General features: G+C 38.2%; 1 protein-coding gene across 7 annotated transcripts in view; it reads right to left on the bottom strand.

The window, feature by feature from the left end:
• Window positions 1–21077, bottom strand: part of WDR7 (WD repeat domain 7) — a 359618-nt gene that overhangs the window by 224134 nt on the left and 114407 nt on the right. For 4 of the 7 annotated variants that reach the window (XM_086372456.1, XM_086372454.1, XM_086372459.1 and 1 more), the window contains exons 17-19: window positions 20789–20887; window positions 18309–18427; window positions 16383–16506 (exon numbers count right to left, since the gene is read on the bottom strand). In XM_086372456.1, the coding sequence (XP_086228582.1) occupies window positions 16383–16506; window positions 18309–18427; window positions 20789–20887 (342 nt within the window). The remainder of the gene's footprint in view (window positions 1–16382; window positions 16507–18308; window positions 18428–20788; window positions 20888–21077) is intronic. The other 3 variants (XM_086372458.1, XM_086372455.1, XM_086372457.1) reach the window with 1 other exon arrangement.

Here is a 21077-nt window from a genome sequence, read left to right as displayed (position 1 = left end):
AGGATGTACTCTGCATATAAGTTAAATAAGCAGGGTGACAATATACAGCCCTGACGTACTCTTTTTCCTATTTGGAATCAGTCTATTGTTCCATGTCCAGTTCTAACTGTTGCTTCCTGACCTGCATATAGGTTTCTCAAGAGGCAGGTCAGGTGGTCTGGTATTCCCATCTCTTTCAGAATTTTCTACAGTTTATTGTGATCCACACAGTCAAAGGCTTTGGCATAGTCAATAAGGCAGAAATAGATGTTTTTCTGGAACTCTCTTGCTTTTTTCTATGATCCAGCGGATGTTGGCAGTTTGATCTCTGGTTCCTCTGCCTTTTCTAAAACCAGCTTGAACATCTGGAAGTTCACAGTTCACGTATTGCTGAAGCCTGGTTGGAGAATTTTGAGCATTACTTTGCTAGTGTGTGGAATGAGTGCAATTGTGTGGTAGTTTGAGCATTCTTTGGCATTGCCTTTCTTTGGGACTGGAATGAAAACTGACCTTTTCCAGTTCTGTGGCCACTGATGAGTTTTCCAAATGTGCTGGCATATTGAGTGCAGCACTTTCACAGCATCATCTTTCAGGATTTGAAATAGCTCAACTGGAATTCCATCACCTCTACTAGCTTTGTTCATAGTGATGGTTCCTAAGGCCCACTTGACTTCACATTCCAGGATGTCTGGCTCTAGGTGGTGATCCCACCATTGTGATGATCTGGGTCGTGAAAATCTTTTTTGTACAGTTCTTCAGTAGTATTCTTGCCACCTCTTCTTAATATCTTCTGCTTCTGTTAGGTCCATACCATTTCTGTCCTTTATCGAGCCCATCTTTGCATGAAATGTCCCCTTGGTATCTCTAATTTTCTTGAAGAGATCTCTAGTCTTTCCCATTCAGTTGTTTTCCTCTATTTCTTTCCACTGATAGCTGAGGAAGGCTTTCTTATCTCTCCCTGCTATTCCTTGGAACTCTGCATTCAGATGCTTATACCTTTCCTTTACTCCTTTGCCACTTCCTAGTTCTATCCAAAACCAGGACCAAGAAGCAGTGAAATCCCAGTAGCAACAAACAGAACTGGTATCCAGATCTTAGTTACTAATACCTCCATTAAAGGCAGCCAGGCTGCCTGGGGAAATGACCTAAGACTGGGGTAGGGAAAAAAAAGAGATGAGTGAGGAGCATGTTCTTTGACAGAAAATAAGATGGTGCTTAAATAATCCAGTGGGATCATATCAAAATTACACTGGGATCAACTTAAAAGAGCTCCCTATGGTCAATACTGGGATAATTCAAGCAACAAATCGGCATTATAAAAGGTCTATTCCTCAGCTAAGTGCCTGCTAAGAGCTTGGTGCTGGGTCATTTGGGGACAAAAAATAAGGTCCTGGACTTTTAGCCCCAAGGAAATCAAAGTGCAGAACTTACTACATGTATTTACTTTTACTGAACACATATATTTATTTATTTTTATGAACACTGTTAGTTCATTATCATGACACACAAATCATGTCTCAAAATTGTAATTATATATCCATTCATGGACTATAAAGAAAGCAGTACAATGCTAAGCCTCAAAGAAAACTAAGTAAGCAGGTGCATGAAACGTTGCCTTTAGCCTGGAAACGTGACAAAACGGCATCAAACGGCTGCAGACATAAACATCCATGCACCGTAATGAGCATGATGCCTCTGTACAAGTGCATCGTTATTCTACTACACTACACTGATCAAATCTCACAATTCATTTTAAAGACTATTCATATCTAGCCAGTGATTTAGAGGAGGACGGAAAGTTGAAGTAACTAAGATAGCACCAATCATTACCTCTGGCAGGGCTTTTAAAGAAATAACTTGCAAACAAAGTTATAAAAAGAATGAAAAATGAGTCAGATGAATGCTAAGATAGCAAAGAAACTACAATGTGCGGAGACTATAAACTTTCATTTTTTAATGAATCCCACCAAAAACAAAAATTTAAATATGTCTTTGAATTAAGCAGCCATTCTTAAATTAGAAGTCTCATTTTTTCCCCCTTATCTGGCAGCAAGGGTTGCTAGAGGTGGGGAAGAACCAGGAAAGGAATTACAGAATCGCTGAAAATAAGCTATAATAAAGAAAGACGAGAAGATGAACAAAAGTACATCAACTACTCTTGCAGAGAATGCTGACAATAAAGAACTGCGCTTTAAGGAGGCTGAATGAATGATCCCAATCCACTTGGTGTCACAAGAATCTGGGATATCTAATTTTGCAACCCCTGCTCCCCCACCACTAACTTCCCCTGCAGTGTTCCACAGCACATCTGTAGTATATGTTCAATTCTTTCAACATAAATAGGTATATAGCCACATTACCAGGATAGCTCACATATTCTTTTCAAATGCTACTTACTTATGATAATAACAGTGACAAAAGTTAAATAGAATATATAAAAATAAAAAATGTAAGGTATGTATTTTTCAAAGAAGTGTTTTATTGAATGTTATACAAAACATATATACAACTGTATTATAAATATTTGTGTGTTTTAAACTCTTTTATAACTTTCAGAGCACCTAAAATAGTGCCAAAAATACTGTAATAATTTTTTGAGTATCTGTCGTGAGTATTCAAAAATCACAGTTCTGATGAATAAGGAATTCAGTTCAATCACTCAGTCGTGTCTGACTCTTTGCAACCCCATGTACTGCAGCATGCCAGGCCTCCCTGTCCATCACCAACTCCTGGAGTTGCTCAACCTCGAGTCCATTAAGTCAGTGATGCCAACCAACCATGTCATCCTCTGCCGTCCCCTTCTCCTCCTGCCTTCAATCTTTCCCAGTCAGGGTCTTTTCCCGTCAGTCAGTTCTTCGCATCAGGTGGCCAAAGTATCGGAGTTTCAGCTTCAGCATCAGTCCTTCCAATGAATATTCAGGACTGATTTCCTTTAGGATGGACTGGTTGGATCTCCTTGCAGTCCAAGGGACTCTGAAGAGTCTTTTCCAACACCATGGTTCAAAAGCATCAATTCTTCAGTGCTCAGCTTTCTTTATAGTCCAACTTTCACATTCATACATGACTACTGGAAAAACCATAGCCTTGACTAGACGGACCTTTGTTGGCAAATAATGTCTCTGCTTTTTAATATGCTGTCTAGGTTGGTCATAGCTTTTCTTCCGAGGAGCATGCATCTTTTAATTTCATGGCTGCAGTCACCAACTGCAGTGATTTTGGAGCCCATAAATATAAAGTCTCTCACTGTTTCCATTGTTTCCCCATCTATTTGCCATGAAGTGATGGGACCGGATGCCATGATCTTAGTTTTGTGAATGTTGAAATTCAAGCCAACTTTTTCACTCTCCTCTTTCACTTTCATCAAGAGGCTCTTTAGTTCTTCTTCACTTTCCGCCATAAGGGTGGTGTCATCTGCATATCTGATGTTATTGATATTGCTCCCAGCAATCTTGATTCTAGCTTGAATAAGGAAGTAGAAGCAAAATACCTGACATGAAGACCACAAACATGTGGTCTTAATTAAATTTAATTAAAACATTGTCGTCTGTTTCATTTATCATTATCTACTTACAGTGCATAAAGAAAAGTCTAAATTGATATAAAATTAAAATGAATTTATATAGTTCGAATTGCTCCAGCCTTTAAAAAAGCTTTAATATCACCTTCTGAATACATGTCTTTGACATTAAGCCCCTGTCATTTCCACTTACTGAGATTATCTTCCAGCTGTTGACATGTCATTGCTCTGGGCTCCACTAGGCACTTGAATAGGTCTAAACTCCATCTATAACAGCTCTTACCACACTGTATTAATGCTCATTTAATTACCTGCCTTCCTAACAGAGACAATGAGCCCCATGCATCAGCACACACCCCAGGCCCACAGCTGCATTTGTTATTGTTGTGTAGTCACTAAGCCATGTGTGACTCTTTCAAGACCCCATGGTCTGCAGCCTACCAGGCTTCTCTGTCCACGGCATTTCCCAGGCAAGAATGCTGGAGTAGTTTGCCATTTCCTTCTCCAGGGGATCTTTCTGATCCAGGGATCGAACTCACATCTCCTATGTTGGCAGGCTGATTTTTTACCACTGAGCCACCTGGGAAGCCCACAGTTATGTTCAGCCCTAAATAAATAGCTGCCGAATGAGGGAGGGAAAGAGTAAGTTATAATTGTATCTCATTTTTAGAAGCAAAACACTAGTAAGTATTTTTGGTGGAAACTGCAATTTTAGAAAAATTAGCATATTTCAAGTAAAACCCCACCACATTACCAATGTAGAAATCTTTTTAAACTAGCTGAGTTTTTGTAAAAAGAGTGACTTTAAAATCAATAGTCTTGAATGAACATACATAATCAGTAGATATATATGTGCGATTCAATGGTACTTCATGTTTAAATGAAGCGTAACTAAACTTACTTCCCCAGAGTTATGAGACCACCTGAACAGGGAGAAGGGAGAGTGAGATGGTGGGATAATGAAGAAATCTTTAAGTGGAGATGGAAAAGACAGATATTCTCCCAGTGAAACCCCTCAGGGGCTGCAGTCCATGGGGTCACAAAGAGTAGGACACCACTGAGTGACTAACCCTCATATACTTACACAGAACCACTTTTAATTAACCTGTATAGGAAAAGCTGGAAATGATACAGGGAATTTCAATAGCAAGGAAAACTCTCATAATTTTGACACAAAATCCTGAAACAATATGAGAAAGGGTCAATAAATTGGGTTATGAGGAGGAAAAAAAAACACCATAAGAAAAAGGTTAAAAGAAAAAATAACAAACCAGGAAATACTTGAACCATATACCATAAAGGTTTAATCAAACAATCTCATATAAAAGTGAACCAGAGATATGAACCAGTACTTTACAAGAAATACAAGACACTTATATGAAAAGATGCTAAACTCATTCTTAATAAAAATACAAAATAAGACAATAAGGACATTTCATTCTCATTCATCAGAGTCAAAACATCCCAAAAGCATGACAAAATACTCTTTTGGAAATGATAGAGAGAAAACAGCCATCAAACACAATCACTGTTGAGAATGCAAAATGGTACAACCTCTACTGCAAAGAACTTGGCAATATCTAACAAAAGAGTAAGCATACATTTATCCTTGGACTCAGCAATCTCACGTCCTGGAATGTATCCAAGATACACTATCAAAAAATGAAAAGACATCTGCACAAGTCTATTTACTGTGGCCCTGTCCATACTATCAAACACTGGAAACAACCCACGTGTCCACTGCTAGAAAACTCATTGAAGAAAACAACGTCCACCCACACAACGGAACACCGAACAACCAATTTAAAAAAAAGGAGGAGCAGACAGAATGAGGTGCATTTCAGACAACATGTTGAAAGCACATGCTCTGCAGCACTCTAGCTACTATGAATCTCTGTTAAGAATAGTCATTTGCTGGAGAGGTAGAGAATATTTCAAGATTGCCATTCAGGACCATAAGAGTTATACAGAAACTAAAAGTTGTTATGTATGATAACAAAATTTTGGAATTTCTGTTCGTCAAGGGAAAGTCTGTAGTTCTGCCCTGTATCATTTTGTGTGGGGAGTGGGATAAAGGGGTGAGGAGGGACTCTTGAGAGTCCCTTGGACTGCAAGGAGATCCAACCAGTCCATCCTAAAGGAAATCAGTCCTGAATATTCATTGGAAGGACTGATGCTGAAGCTGAAACTCCAATACTTTGGCCTCCTGATGCAAAGAACTGATTCATTTGAAAAGACCCTGATGCTGGGAAAGATTGAAGGCAGGAGGAGAAGGGGACGACAGAGGATGAGATGGTTGGATGGCATCACCGACTCAATGGACATGAGTCTGAGTAAACTTTGGGAGTCGGTGATGGACAGGGAGGCCTGGCGTGCTGCAGTCCATGGGGTTGCAAAGAGTCGGACACGACTGAGCGACTGAACTGAATTGAGGAGGGATTCATTGGTTAGAGCAAGAGGCAGTGGAGAACAGTTAACCAATTTTTGACTGTGAATCTCATAAGACAAAAGAGGATGAGAGTTTCAGTGCACACAAAATAATTTTTCACACACACACACACACAGATTGAAACCTGCATAAAGAAACTATTTGATTTTTTTAATGTTTTATATTTTGCGACTCTGGTTAAGATTTTACACATAAGTTTACTACCGAAAAACTTTAAAAAGCACAGACTCGGGGGCTTCTTTGGTGGCTCAGTGGTAAAGAATCCACCTGCCAATGCAGGAGACACGGGTTCGATCCCTGATCCAGAAGATCCCACATGTCGAGGAGCAACTAAGCCCATGCTCCACAAATACTAAGCCTGCGCTGTAAAGCCCGGGAACTGCAACTAAGGAGCCCCACGCTGCAAGCGCTGAAGCCTGCACTCCCAGAGCCTGTGCTCCGCAACAAGAGAAGCTGCTGCAGTGAAAGGCCCAGACACCACAACCAGATAGAGGAGCCCTTGCTCTCCTCAAGCAGAGAAAAGCCCGCACAGCCACAAAGACCCAGGGCGGCCACAAATGAACAGAAAGTAAAATTATTAAAATATAAGTATTTTAAAAAATAGATTTGTTCATTTCTCTTCTTTTACATAAAGAGAAACTGTGAAATAAATAAGTGCAGAAGCTTAGTGGTGTCTCTCTGGGGTCATGGCTAATGTGTGGTGAAGCAGGAAGAGTTGCCAGAACTTCTGACACTCCTCTTTCCATTGGCCTTCCCAACCAACAACTGGGTTCAGTAAATTTGTTACTATTCATTAGAAAGATCCTTTGGCAGGGGGGAGGTGGGGAATGGTATTTTTTGCCCTAATTAGTGTCACGTGATTGGGAAAGTACACAGTTAATGGATACAGATTCTTATCTGAAACTCACCCCGACTGCCTCCCCCTTTACCCTTCGAGAGTACTGTGCTTGAAGTTCTTCTTCAGAGAAGTGGACAGTGATGAAATGGGACAGGAAAGGCTTCTGGTTCCAATTTCCCATCCAAATTCTATATGGGAGAGCTTGGGATGGTCTCAGAACCCCAATCATACCTTAAAATAGGTTATACCCAAGATTGTGTGGTCACTTTTAACCCTATGTAAGTACTTTAAGAAAAGCACCCTGACACTTTAGATTAAGACTATAAATGCCTACTCCTCTACACATCACCCAGCTTTAGAGATTAACTCCTAGGTTAGCTCCTCTGACTTTGGTATTCTTTGTTTTGAAGACTCACCCTTGCTTTAGGAGAAAAAAAAGCAAGCGAAAATCAAAACAAAATGAAACAACAAAATAAAATAAGATCTGAGTAAGACCTGCTGCTGCTGCTGCTGCTGAGTCGCTTCAGTCGTGTTCGACTCTGTGCGACCCCATAGATGGCAGCCCACCAGGCTCCCCTATCCCTGGGATTCTCCAGGCAAGAATACTGGAGTGGGTTGCCATTTCCTTCTAAGAAAAAGCCTTCTTTACTTAATGCCTGAGACGGAAAAATATCTCAAAAACAGGCTACAATTTCTGTCTCTGTATCCACAAACTATGCCAGAACTTGTTTAATACTTGTTTAATGATGCTTAATTATCAGAGGGATGTAGTTTAAATACATTTCTTAAAAAATCAGTGGGAATATTCAGTGAGACCCATCGTTCCTCCTCCATTTTCTTCCCCAAAGCTGAGTGTACTTGTCCACGTACACATTTCAAATGTAAGTCTGTCTCATCATCCTTTCCTAGTGAAATGCAAAGTCCTTTGATTAGAATGGTTATAGCACTGACAAGAACTGCAGAAACAATTTTTTAAAACAAAAAGCAATAAAATAGGTGGTTGCTTTCATCTCTGAATCAAGCAAGGAAAATCTCTTCAAGTGATGCGTCAGTTTCATAGAACAAACACAGAAAATATGTATAGAAAAATTACAAAAATACTAAGTACTGTTACAGATGACTGGATTGGCATTTAACAGGCTGGAAGAAACCAGATCAATCTCAATCTTGCTGGGGTCAATTCGGGTGCTCAAACCAATAAAACAAATTTTTTTCTTTATGTCTGTGTACTAGAGGTGCTAAAATATTAACCAAGTCTGCAAATGTCATGCACAGTGAAACCATTTATAAATATTAAAACGCATTTAATATACTTATTATATCAAAATCTGCTTAATAAAAAGACAGTAGATGTACTAAATCATTGGGACAATATTACTAAGAAAAATAAAATACCATTCTTCCCCAAAAAAGCAGAGAACAGGAAGGAGAATGAATTAGGCAAAAAATATTTTAGCATAATTTGATCATTTTAATCCAAGAATTTACAAACAACACTAGAACAAAATCGACCTTTTTCCATTACAATATAAATATTACAGGTAAAATAGGTTCATATTATTTTCTTATAATAACTTCACTGTTTTCCTTCCCAACTATAAGATCTATTCTGTCTCATATGGATCATAGCAAGGCTTTGAACTAAAATACTAAAAACAATGTAATTATACATAATATCTAGTCAATATAAAGTGATAATAAAATTAGAAATATGCTGTAAAAGTGTAAACGTCTCACATCCCATCCAGGATGGATTTGTTCATGCGTATTCAATATCTTAAGATCTAAAACATCACCAGATCACCAATTCAGCTGCTTGCCCTGTAAAAGCAAGTTAAGCAGGACTCTAAGTGTCTGTACTGAAACAAGCTGTACTAGGATAAAGAAAATTCATACTCAAACTTACTAGACACTTGTTCTATTACAAAGACATGCTCCAGGATTCATGTGCAGTGTTTTGTACTTTATTTCCATTAGCATTACACAGTTTTGTTCTTCAGCAAATCAGCAAGAGACTAATGGCACAAATCAATATCATACTCTTCAGAGCAACTAAGATTAGGTCATTTATTACAGCAAAGGCCACTAGAACCTCCGCTAAAGGTATAGCAGGCATTTCCATTTCAACACCACTTTTGTACAATAGTGTGTCACTGGTTGGCTGAGTTTTTCTAAGTCATCTGCACAGGCTTAAGTACCTTCAACTTCTTAAAGCAGGTAGGAAGTATACAAATTCCTCAAAGAAAGGCAGCTGTACCTCATAAGGGCCTAACCACTGACTACAACTTCAGCAGAATTGTACTGAAGGGAGGAAGAACAGGAAACTGCTCAAAGAGGAAAAGGAGAGGGCATGAGAAAATAGCTAAAATTATTTCAAATCCTTTCCACTCCGGAAGCTTTTCCACAGGAGCCAGTGGATAACCAGGGTTCCCTGTCTGGAATATTTGAGAAGGAAGGAGGCAAAAAGCCCTAGGCCTGATGGAATCCCCTGACTTCCTCACTGTCCACCAAGGAACAAATCATTGAATTTCCTTCTGCTCCACTCCCTGTTTTGCTCTACATTTAACATGCTTATTAATTGTCACCAGGCTCCTACTTACAACCTGAAATCAGACTGCTGGCTACACTGTTGGAGCCTCTTTTACAGAGGACTTGACCAATCTTCATCCTGTGGCATGCCTAACCCCAGCCTTACTTGGTAATGGAGTTTTCTGTTTATTGCCTATTGCTTCAGCAGTAAGGTCTAAATAACCAGTCAATTAAACAATGCTTTCATTTTTAATTTACCACTTTACTCCTCCAATTTCCAAAATGTGTTCAAATGATGTAGGAAAATCACCCAAAATATTAAATAGTAATATTTAAATTTAAATATTAAGTCAAAGAACTCGAGAAACGAAAGGATTATCCTGTATAGCTGTGACCAATTAAGAAGAAATTTCTCTTTATTCTCTTTGGTGAGTAGTCAAATATAGATAAGGAGAACAGTTTAATGCTCTTAAATACATGATCAGTCTAAAGTACTTAAAATTAAGCTCAACAGCTCTGGCACTCTGGAAGAAGAAAGAGAAACAAATCCCTCAGGTCTCAGTGAAACCGCTGCACATAGACACGTTACAACCACATGGCACTGTGCATAATACAGGTTGTCTTAAGACAAACCCTCTCTGGCTCACAATACAGGAATTCCCACCGCACATGAAGTACTTTTCATGTACATCACTTGGGCACAGTTACTACTTTCCCTTTCTAACCACAATGTGCAATCATTTCCAACTCAGGAAAGCTCATGCTTCACTTTCAGCTGATTTACAAAACAGACATTAATTACAAAAGGGGTCTTTTTAGAATTATTACTTCTTTATGAACAACCAAATGATTTTCCCTATCTTTCCCCAAATTTAATTAGAATATATTTCCCCAAAAGACAGTATATGGAGAATGGCACAGAAGACCTGAGAAAGCAGTCAAGTGAGCAGAAAGTGAGACCCCACTCCCTGTGTGGGAGACCCCACAAAGTACCTACACTAAAACTTGGGGGGAGGGGTTCATCAGAGAGACCTTATTCTCAGCCAGTTTACTCTTATTCTAAATTGAGCTGAAATAAGTTTGGTAACCTGGATTCTGTACACCTCAGAACTCTGGAAATGGCAAAGCTACTAGGGGTTAGATAAAAACAGCCCAATAGTAATAAAACCGGTACCAATTACTAGACCAAAAGAGGAGAAAGAAAAATATTTTTAAAAACAGAATACAAAATGCAAAAGGCATAGCAGTCTGGGTGCTTATTTTCAGCTAAGTCCACTCTCTTCAGTAATCATTTTACAACCTGGGCCAAAACAATAATCCTGGCTACCAAGAAGATGTTCACTAAGCCAAACACATTTTAAAGTATTTCATCACAAAGAGTTGATCTTTTTTCTTTTTTTAGAATCTGAGCCTCTAGTGATTTTGAAACCTTCAGTTATCTAGAAATCATTCCTAAGAAGAGTCTTAGAGAATTCTAAACAACTGAGACATAAAGAAAACAGAAGGAAGGAGTGCTGTGTTTTTTACGGCCTCTTAGGGGCAGGGGAGGGGTGGAGAGATTCATTTAAATCATATTTAGCAAACCCCTCCCTATCCTTTTCCCCATCCTCTCCCCACCAGCAAACCCTGAAAGTATCTGCCTACCAGAGGATGCACTAATACTCACTTTTCCAGCTACAGTAGAGTCTCCCAGCGCCTCTGTAATATACGGTTCCATCTTACCTTCTTGTATATTGATGGTCCATCCACGTTTGTGCTCAGAATGACCACTACTTTATAATCATCAGAAACGTGACTGCAATCCCAGGTAAAAATAGGTACTAGATCGTGGCTTGTTGACAGTCAAACCCAAAACCTTTACTAGGAGTGTCTTTCATTGAACAAAGAAACCCTATTCTGTTTCCAAGGGGAATAAAAAGACGAGCCTAACCCTGGTAACCTTAACACAAAAGGAAGCTAAAAAGGCAGGGACTCAATAAGAACAAAGGATTGTTCTTTCTGATGACATCAATACATATTAAGCACGATGTGTTACACATCCTTCTATCAATACCTGAGATGATAAATTTGCAAATTAATACTACACTGGCCATAACTGCATAAAATTACAATAGCACCCTCTTTGGAAAAGATTTTGATTTATATAATGGTCATAACTTTTATGGGTCTAACGTTCCTGAAATTAAAAGAAGTGATGAGCCACGGTGAGTAAGCAGAACACAACGTACGAGAAATAATTACACTTGTGACCTTATACCCTGTAAGGTCACCCTGCTTCACAGGCCAAAGGAAATCAGGAACCATCAGCATTTGCCTCAGAGCGGTCACTGCCCGAACGAAGGGCAAGTGTGGGTGTGTTTCATACACTAGCAGGTGCTTGACCTCAAGAAAAATAAAAGTCAATCATCAGAATACTACACGCAGAATGTCACAAATAAGAAATACGTACAATTAGGTGCGACAAGATATTTTCCCTTCAAAATAAATCTGAGACAATTCATAACATTCTATCTTCACCTGCATCATAATATAACAGTTTCACAAAATACCAGAAATCTGTCCTTAGTAAGAATTATCAGCAGGATTTTTTTAGGCGTTTCAAAACACTTTAAAAAAGAGAGAAGAGTGATAACTCAGAAAATATTAATACTTGCAATATTTACATTACTATCACAAGAACAGATGCAGGATTTCTATTTCTGGTCCCGCTACCAAAGTAAGAATCATCGTGCACTTATCCTCTATTTTTCCATCAGAAAGTAGGTATCAAAAGTTTACACCTGGGGCTCCCCGGGTGGTGCAGTGGTAAAGAGTCCACCTGCCAATGCAGGGGACATGGGTTCAATCCCTGGTCCAGGAACACTCCACAGGTGGAGAAGCAACTCAGCCCAGGCACCACAACTACTGCGCCTGGACCCTGGAGCCCAGGAGCCACAACTACCGAAGCCCACGCGCCCAGGACCCACACTCTGCAACGAGAAGCCTCTGCAACGAGAAGCCTGCCCACCTCAACGAGAGCAGCCCCCACTGTCCACAACTAGAGAAAAAGCCCTCACTGCGATGGAGACCCAGGACAGGCATAAATAAATAATAAATAAATAAATATCATTTTTTAAAAAAGCATTTTAAAAGTTTATACCCTGCTTGCATTGCTGTATGGGATAAAATGTTTCCTAATAGGTTCAAGGACACAGCTCCATTGTCAGAAGCAAAAATCTCCTGTCACTCAATTAGGACTCGGATTTTATAGAAACTTGTGAACTGGATTTTCAGTTAAGACAGAGCACTTTTTTCCTTTTTCCTCCCCAGGGATTCCCATTCTACCATCCAGAATCCCAGGGCAATATGAATTAGAGTGAATTCTGAGGTGGTGACAATGAGGAGGACACAACTATACCAACACCAGGAAAGGAAGGGGACAGTCAACGTGCACTCACTGCACATGTGACGTGCTGCGCTGTCTGCTTTGCAAGCGTTTTTCCTTCACTACCCTCAACAGTTCTAAGAAACTGGCTTCCGGCCCACTGCTTTCCTCAGACTCTCAAACAAACCTGCAAAAGGCTCTTATTGCCGAATGTACCTAAATAAAACCCCAGAAGACCCCAGTCAGCGATGACCAGTTGAGTTGAGCGGTCATCTAAGTCACAGCTCAATCACCTACTGAGTGCGGAGTCAGAACAAGTTCCTTCCCACTTGAAGTGACTAGCCCCAGACTCCAGATCTCTAAAAGGAAGGGCCATTAGCGCTGTGTAACCTTCTGCTCTTTAGCTAAAAGCAGTTCCTGAGTTTCAGACAAATATCTAACAGAGAGGGACTCTTCAGCTATCATAACTCCAAATTATGACCCAGCTCAGTCATAACTTAGAAGCTGCCAAAATCGCTTAGGCCATTATTGCATATGTTTGAACGCTCGGCTGATTCAATTATAAGAAAATATTTGATGTGTGGTGTGTTTACCAGATGTATTGCTTAACATTTTACCTACTTTAGTGATTAAATAGATTTCTATGCTGGAAAGAGGTTTTAGGTTTCGAAAAGACTGCTTTCCGCTGTAACTTGCCACGACCATCATTCCTCACACATTAACGACAATGGTGGAAGCAATTTCACCACGAGCACGTTTACGGCAGGTGTGGGCTGTCCACCAGCTGGCTCCGTAACCTTTGATCCCTTCGGACAGCAAATCTGCTCAGCAGCCCTATGTGGCCATTCCTCATTTGTTGTATGCTTTCTTCTCCTTTCACATGTTCACAATCCCCACTCCTTTAGCTTGAAATCCTTTTATTAAAACAGAAAGCTCTTGGGAAAGCAAACTAAAACTAATTTTACACTCAGTCAGTGTAAAAGTTCCAGAATAGATTACTATAGCAGGAGTTGTTAGTGTGAGACGCTTTAGTTACATGTAGAATGCATATTTGTTTATTCTTTCACTAAAAATACAATTTTACAGTAAATGATAATATTAAAGTTTTAAGTAAGTCAGCATTCAGTTAATTTATAAAGTACTCCTAAATGCTGTTACTAAATACCAAGGACTTTTATTTACATAAATGGAAAGGTTTAAATCTGACACAAGAACAATCTAGCTTGTGTGTATTAAACAATGATTAGAACCATCTCTTCTTTCCAGGAAAGATAAAATAAAATAGCATCCACCACCACCGCTAATGGCATTTCTCTAGCCAAACCGTCATGAACCTGTACTAACCTTTAATGTTTTTCTTAGACTTTTATATGCAGTCTGTAATTAAGGGTTAGAATTGTCTTTTATTCCTACCCTATCTGCATTTAGGTCTGGGCCCCATACCTCCTTCTATAACAGCTTCCCGTTTATTTATTATTCTGTAATTCGTCTCCTGCTATTATAAATAAAGATTTCTTGAAAACGTTTCTCAATATTTCCTAATGTCCATATTGTTCTCCTTTTACAAGAATCTCTAGCAATTTGCTCTTTAGTTTCACCTTCAATCTACTGTACAGAACTATATTCATAGTTTGTCCTTAAATATCAGGATCTTATATTCAATAGGTTCATGATGAGCTGAAGAGCTAATTCTATTTCCTGGAATATTAGAAGTTAACAGCTATAAATTGCTGAACAAGGAGCACTGTGCCAGACTGCTTTCATCCCAATTTTTTAAATATTCTACAGATTTTTTAACCTATACATATTTCAGTAAGAACTTTAAAGCTAATACATTATATAGAGTCCATTGCCTAAAGACTCTGGGATTTTTAACTTCTTTTTATTAAAACAGAAAAATTCCCAGTAGGCCAAAAAGTCTGTATCATTTATGTAAATAAAATAAAAGATTAAAGAATTTAACAAGAGCTGTTCATGTGTGATATTCTGGTTATATGTGAGGTATATATTTGTACTTTTATAGATTATAAATGTATTTATTTAAGAAAAATATAGAGCTTACAATGGCTTAAGTACAGTTCCCTGAGCTTATCCAAGATACACTCATTACATACTCAAATTATCCCGTACTACTACTACTAAGTCGCTTCAGTCGTGTCTGACTCTGTGCGACCCCATAGACGGCAGCCCACCAGGCTCCGCCATCCCTGGGATTCTCCAGGCAAGAACACTGGAGTGGGTTGCCATTTCCTTCTCCAATGCATGAAAGTGGAAAGTGAAAGTGAAGTCGCTCAGTCGTGTCCGACTCTTCGCGACCCCATGGACTGCAGCCTACCAGGCTCCTCTCTCCATGGGATTTTCCAGGCAAGAGTACTGGAGTGGGGTGCCATTGCCTTCTCCAATTATCCCATAAAGTCTTACTATATCATCTTCATTTAATCTGTGACAAAACTGAGGAAGAAAAGGGTCAAGTGTCCAAGCTTACACACTTAATCAAACAACCAGTGTAGTCACCACTGGCAAACATCTGGTAGAGTTACACCAGATATAACAGTTACAATCCTTTCAAATTCTGTTTTTCTTGTCTGTGTTATACAATCATATACTGTCTATCCTGACATGTGCAATGAGTATCTCATCAACAATAACTGGTACTGACAAAAGGCTACTTAAAAGGAAAGCACCTGAAGCCCAGGACAAATGTTCACAGTAAAAAAGCCTTTTTCAAACTTTCATTGAGACTTCATCATTAAAAAAAAAAAAAAGTGAAACTGATCTATTTTATCTTATACACAATATAACAGGTTAAACATTTTAATTCTGAATTCTTCTTTAGGAGAATAAAGAATGGATTAAATGATAAGTTGAGAATGAAGGATATTTTTCCTAATAAGAAAAAAATTATCATAGCCCACTATAACTTTTCTTCAGAGCACTTCTGACCTAGCAGCATGATTGCAATGTGTTTTTTTTTTAATATTCATTTATTTACTTGGTTGTGTTGGGTGTTAGCCCACAGTGAGGCTCATGGCTTAGCTGCCCCACGACATGTGTGATCTTCTTGTACCAGGGATCGAACCAGCATTCCCTGTGTTGCAAGATGGAGTCCTTACCACGGGGCCATTGGGGAAGTCTGATTGCAAAGATTTTACAAAAACTATTTCAGAATTTCAACAATTTTCCCCAAGACCTTTCCTAATCCATTGATTTTATACTCTTTTGAAAGAATCTTCAGTCAAAATCCTTGCTAATTTTCTCTTTTCCCGTAGAACACTGGTCTAAATCTACCAGATAATTCTTAAGCATTCACAATTCCAACCTTTACTTAGAAAGGATCTGCCTCGTATTTGCACTTGCATATTATCAGATCAATATCTAACAAGTTGGTATCCACAATTATTGTAATGAAATGGGCAGAGACAGATGCTAGTGTTAAATAGGGTAGAATTTTCAATTAAGGATTAACTTTATAAGGGGTCAGTCCATTGGTGAATATTTCTATATTTACATAATTTTTCGCTTAAAAAAACAAACAAACTCCAAACTATAAGGATTCAGAAAATCAATGAGCAGAATTTGAGGATCCCTGTTTTCACCTGAAGGTCAATGATTCACTTTTGTTGAGGTAGTAGCAAGCAGAATTCTGAGTCTTGGTACTTCCCTTACACATGCATGAAAAGCTCTGTAGCAAAGCGTGAGCTCTTACGTGATATGACGTGGTCCATGTACTGAGGTAAGTAAGGAGCCCAGGTATCAATGGCCTCCTTCCGTCCCGCCTGCTCAATTCTTCTCAGTTCGGCTAGAAGCAGGGCCTGTGCAGCTTCTCTGACCTAAAACCACAGACCCAAGTGCAAAGAAAGGAAGCAGACCAGTGGGTGAGGTGTTTCAACATTAGCAAGTTCGTGATGAAAGAAAGCTAGAAAATACACAAACCACATTTATTTACACGGGAAACACTACACTGAAGTGTGTTGTAGTGCTAATAAAGTAGAATAAATTGGATACAAGCAAATCAAAGATATTTCAATTAATTATCTCACTTAAATACGCTTTTAACACAGGATACACGTATATGTAAGGCCGAGTCCCTTTGCTGTACCTAAAACTACCATAACATTGCTAACTGGCTATATCTCATCAAAAAATAAAAAGTTCAAAAAAAATTCCTTAACATTAATAGAACAATGTTTGAACACTTAATCAGTTTTGTCTTAAAACTTCATTTTCCGAAGCTTGCACAAAAAATATTCTTGTACTTTTAATTTGGCATTTTCAATTTTTTAAATTTCCATGTAAATATTGTTTAGAAAAATCAGTTAGAAGTATTAACTGTTGAAGAAACATAACCTTGTCTAGTGGATTTCTTTCTATTATAATGCTAAATAGGTATTGTTTACACAAACATGTATGTTTCACACAGTTCATGAATACCTAAGACAGGCTTAAACAATATACTTTTAACAAGCAAGGAAATAAATTCCTGTGAAATGACATTAGCTCTATAAAAGGAAACTATTTTTCAAAGTTGTATTATCTCAATTTTTCTTTCAATGTGGCACACACTTTTACTTCATAGCTTGACTTTAGTTTTGCTTTATTTTGGCCAAAGTGTTACAGGCAGCGGTTCAGTGACACCAGGCAACTGTTAGGTTACGTACCAATCAACTTATTAACTATTCACAACTGAAAAGATAACTCAGTAGGGTCTGTTAATTAAAATAAAAATTGTTTTTCATTATAACTTCAGAAGTGAATTCAAACACCATTTAAATGCAAAACTGAAAATTTCAGTATGCTGCAATTCTACTTGGAGGTGAGGGAACGGAGATCAGGAAAGAGGCAAAATGTCACTAAATTTGGTCAATTAAAAATCCTGACTGGCATAAACTGCTATAGCTATATTCAACTGCTATAAGAAGCAAAATCCCCATGAAACATTTCCAGGTCTCTGGTGATATTATATTCTGAGCCATATCTAATATCACATAAGTCTATTAATACAAAACAACGGCTACCATTTACTGAGCTCCTACCCATGTGTCAAGCTCTGTCCTTACTGTTCTACTTGCATTATCTTATTTGATCCTGACAGCAATCCCGCGAGGACTAGATTATTATCCCTACTTTAACAAATGAGCTTCAAATAGGTTAAGTAAATTGCCCAGGGTCACAAAGTTAATAATTGGCAGAACTGATACTTAAACCCAGGTCTCTTCCAATTCCAGAGACCTTCCCCTTCTCTTCTAACACAGGACCTTTCACTGGACTGTGGTTATTCACTCAGGATTTGATGGATGTGATTCTATTAACACCTGAAACTGCGATTTGTGGAGAGGTGGATTATAAGTATTATGTCTGTGTGCATGTATGTGTATGATGTGTATAGAAATCACCACTTAAGAAATTGTTCCACAAGTATATAAAAGTTTTATCAAATATTCACTGGGTTAAAAAAAAGGAAACAAATATGCAAACTGAAACATTACTTTTTAGAATCACTGGATCCACATATTCTATCACATAACAAACAGGTGATAAGAAGCTAGATAAGCATAACATTTTGCTTCAAATTTATACTGGTCCAGTGCCTTTTAAGTGTTTTCGTTCTCTATCCATATCACCACAATATTACCTCCAAGCATCGATCCTGCCATCTCCGAGCCAGCATCTCTAGGAGCGGGGGCCTGAACTTGTCCAATCCCAGCAGGTCTGGCAGCATAACACAGTGCATGGCAGCCAGCTGACTCCATCCTGTTAAAAGGTAACCAATTACAGACACTTCATATTTCCCAATGCAGATAGTTTTCTATATGCAAGTATACCAAGCCTAAACCAAAAGGGCAGATCTGCTCAATTACGTCATGATTTCAATTTATTATTAGATATTTTGTGCAAAGACACAATAAATGCATCTCACCTTTAAACAGATGTCATCTCTAATTTCAGCTCTAAGAACTCTCAAAGTTTTAAAACAAATAAAAATAAATTTCCAGGGTAAGTATATACAAACTCCACAAGAAAAACACCTTTGTAAACAGCCCCTCTAAAATAAGACATTATGTTCAGGTTTAGAGCTGAGCTAGAGCTCTAGTTCTGAACCTACGGACAGTTAAAAGGGCATTCACGCAGATAGCCACAGATAGGTTCGTGTCACTTAAGACCTGGCCATCTGGTGCTACCATCGTATCAGTCAACAGAGATGTCTTCCTTTCTCTGTTAGAGGGTCTTTAATAAAGGTACTTATTGATCCCTTTTCTTACAAAATGATTCAGAAGTTTAGCCACAGTGGTAACTGAAGTAAGTAACACCAATTTTGAGAGGAAAAAATGAATTCCTATATTCTCCAAGATAAAAACTTAATCTAAAATTTATAAAATTTTAAGTATCATCAACTCTAACCTATGGGAATAAAAGTCATTTTTTCCAAAATTCTATTCTATAATATGGAAATTGATGATATTAATATAAACACAAGAAACAATGGAAACCACTACCGTATTTAACAGAACTAGTATCCAGACATTCTCAAATAATCATTTCCACCCTATTTTAAAGTGAAGTCGCTCAGTTGTGTCTGACTCTTTGCGACCCCATGGACTGTAGCCTATCAGGCTCCTCCATCCATAGGATTTTCCAGGCAAGAGTGCTGGAGTGGATTGCCATTTCCTTCTCCAGGGGATCTTCCTGATCCAGGAATCGAACCCAGGTCTCGTGCATTGTGGGCAGACGCTTTACTGTCTGAGCCACTAAAGGTGCCCATATTACAAGGAGAGTTACCTGTAAATACAGAATTTTAGCAAATCAGCATTTTGAAATAATCTAAGCTATAGTATTCTTACACTGCAACAACAAAAGCCATAAAATTCAAAATCATTTTTGGGATTGTTAAAAAGAGGGTGAAAAATGCAAGAGAGACAGGGTCGGGGGGCGGGGGAGGTGGCAAGGCACCTATGTAAACATGAATCCTTTCAGTAAGGAAATTCTCAACAACTGAGAATATATACTTATATTCATTAAGGTGATAAACACATACATTTTAGATTATAATTTATTTTCAACAGAGGAATATATATACACACATATGTATACATATGTATATATATAAACAAATTACTACCTAAACTTCTAAGTTTTAATATCTCATGAAGGTATGAAGTATATTTATGAATCAAACTTTAATATGAAGATTGATTCTCACCATGGTCCAAAGTCAGTAGCTTATTTTTGAATTAACAAGTCTCCACCTTTTACAATAGCTTAACAAATAAGACCCTAATTATTGTTGCCAAAATCCAGTCTTAACATACAACCTTAGTTCAGGTCTATGATGGGGAAACAAGGCAAAAAAAAATGAGTTCTACTTTTAAGTTTCCATGTTTTTTTCCCAAAGAAATGGTATTTAGAACACGGATTCTGTACCTTATATTTACTGTATCTTTCTTTCCGTTTGAATAGACTAGTATTATTGCTTTTACTGAAGAGTCAGAATCATCCTGGGTTACATATGAGATTCTGTAAATTTATTCATTTTTATATCATACAAACTGGTGAAGATTGAACCCAGAATGAAGAGAGAGGATATAATTGAGAGCTCACAAAGTCCACCAAGCTTCCAATTAGTATAAATAATCCTCCATGGCTCTTGGGGAATAAATATTTGTGGATTCCATTCACATTCTCAGAGCTCCAAAAATACTTTCTTTCCCCTCTAACCAGGGCACATGCTGTGTACAGAGAACCAAGTCTATCTGGCACTGAATAATAATACAAGGAAAATAAAATAATTAGCTCTAACACCAGAAACCACAGGGCAAACACCATCATGCAAACCAATCCCCTTCTTCAAGCCTAATTTCATATCAAAGATTAGCATCTTTGCACTTCTTTAACAGCACTCTAGATTACAGGAAACACAGCTTCTACCAGCCAGGAATCACATTACCTTTCTATAACCGACCCTTATTGGCATTAGCGAATCAAGTTAGAAAATGGAAACTTAGGATCTCATACATAACAAAGCAGATGAATGTATAAACTCGGTAAAAAGGACATGTCATATTAGAATAAAGCACAGAATTGGAAGAAAGTTGTTAGAAAGTTGAGAGAGAGTACCTTCATTTACTAAGAAACAGGTATGTAAAGCAGGAGTGGAAGCAGGGTCAGAGCCAGACTGATCAGCCTCAGACTGCGCGGAAACGACAGGCGCAGCCACTTGCAGAGGAAACAGAAGAAATAAAGAGGAGAGAATTGAGGTACAGCGGTTTCTGGAAAAAAGCTCAGTATTAGTGAAGAATGAAAAACAAAGTGGGCAAAACATAATAAATGTAGAACTGAAAATGATGTTTTAATCAGAAAGGTATGATTATTAAGGATCATGGCAGTAAAATGATATATTTTATTG

This window comes from Bos grunniens, chromosome 24, assembly GCF_055505025.1.
Source record: "Bos grunniens cultivar Pamir isolate PY7600 chromosome 24, Bosgru_T2T1.0, whole genome shotgun sequence".
Taxonomy (NCBI): Eukaryota; Metazoa; Chordata; class Mammalia; order Artiodactyla; family Bovidae; genus Bos; species Bos grunniens.
Note: the sequence above shows the minus strand (reverse complement) of the source record. Positions and strands in the feature narration are given on the sequence as shown.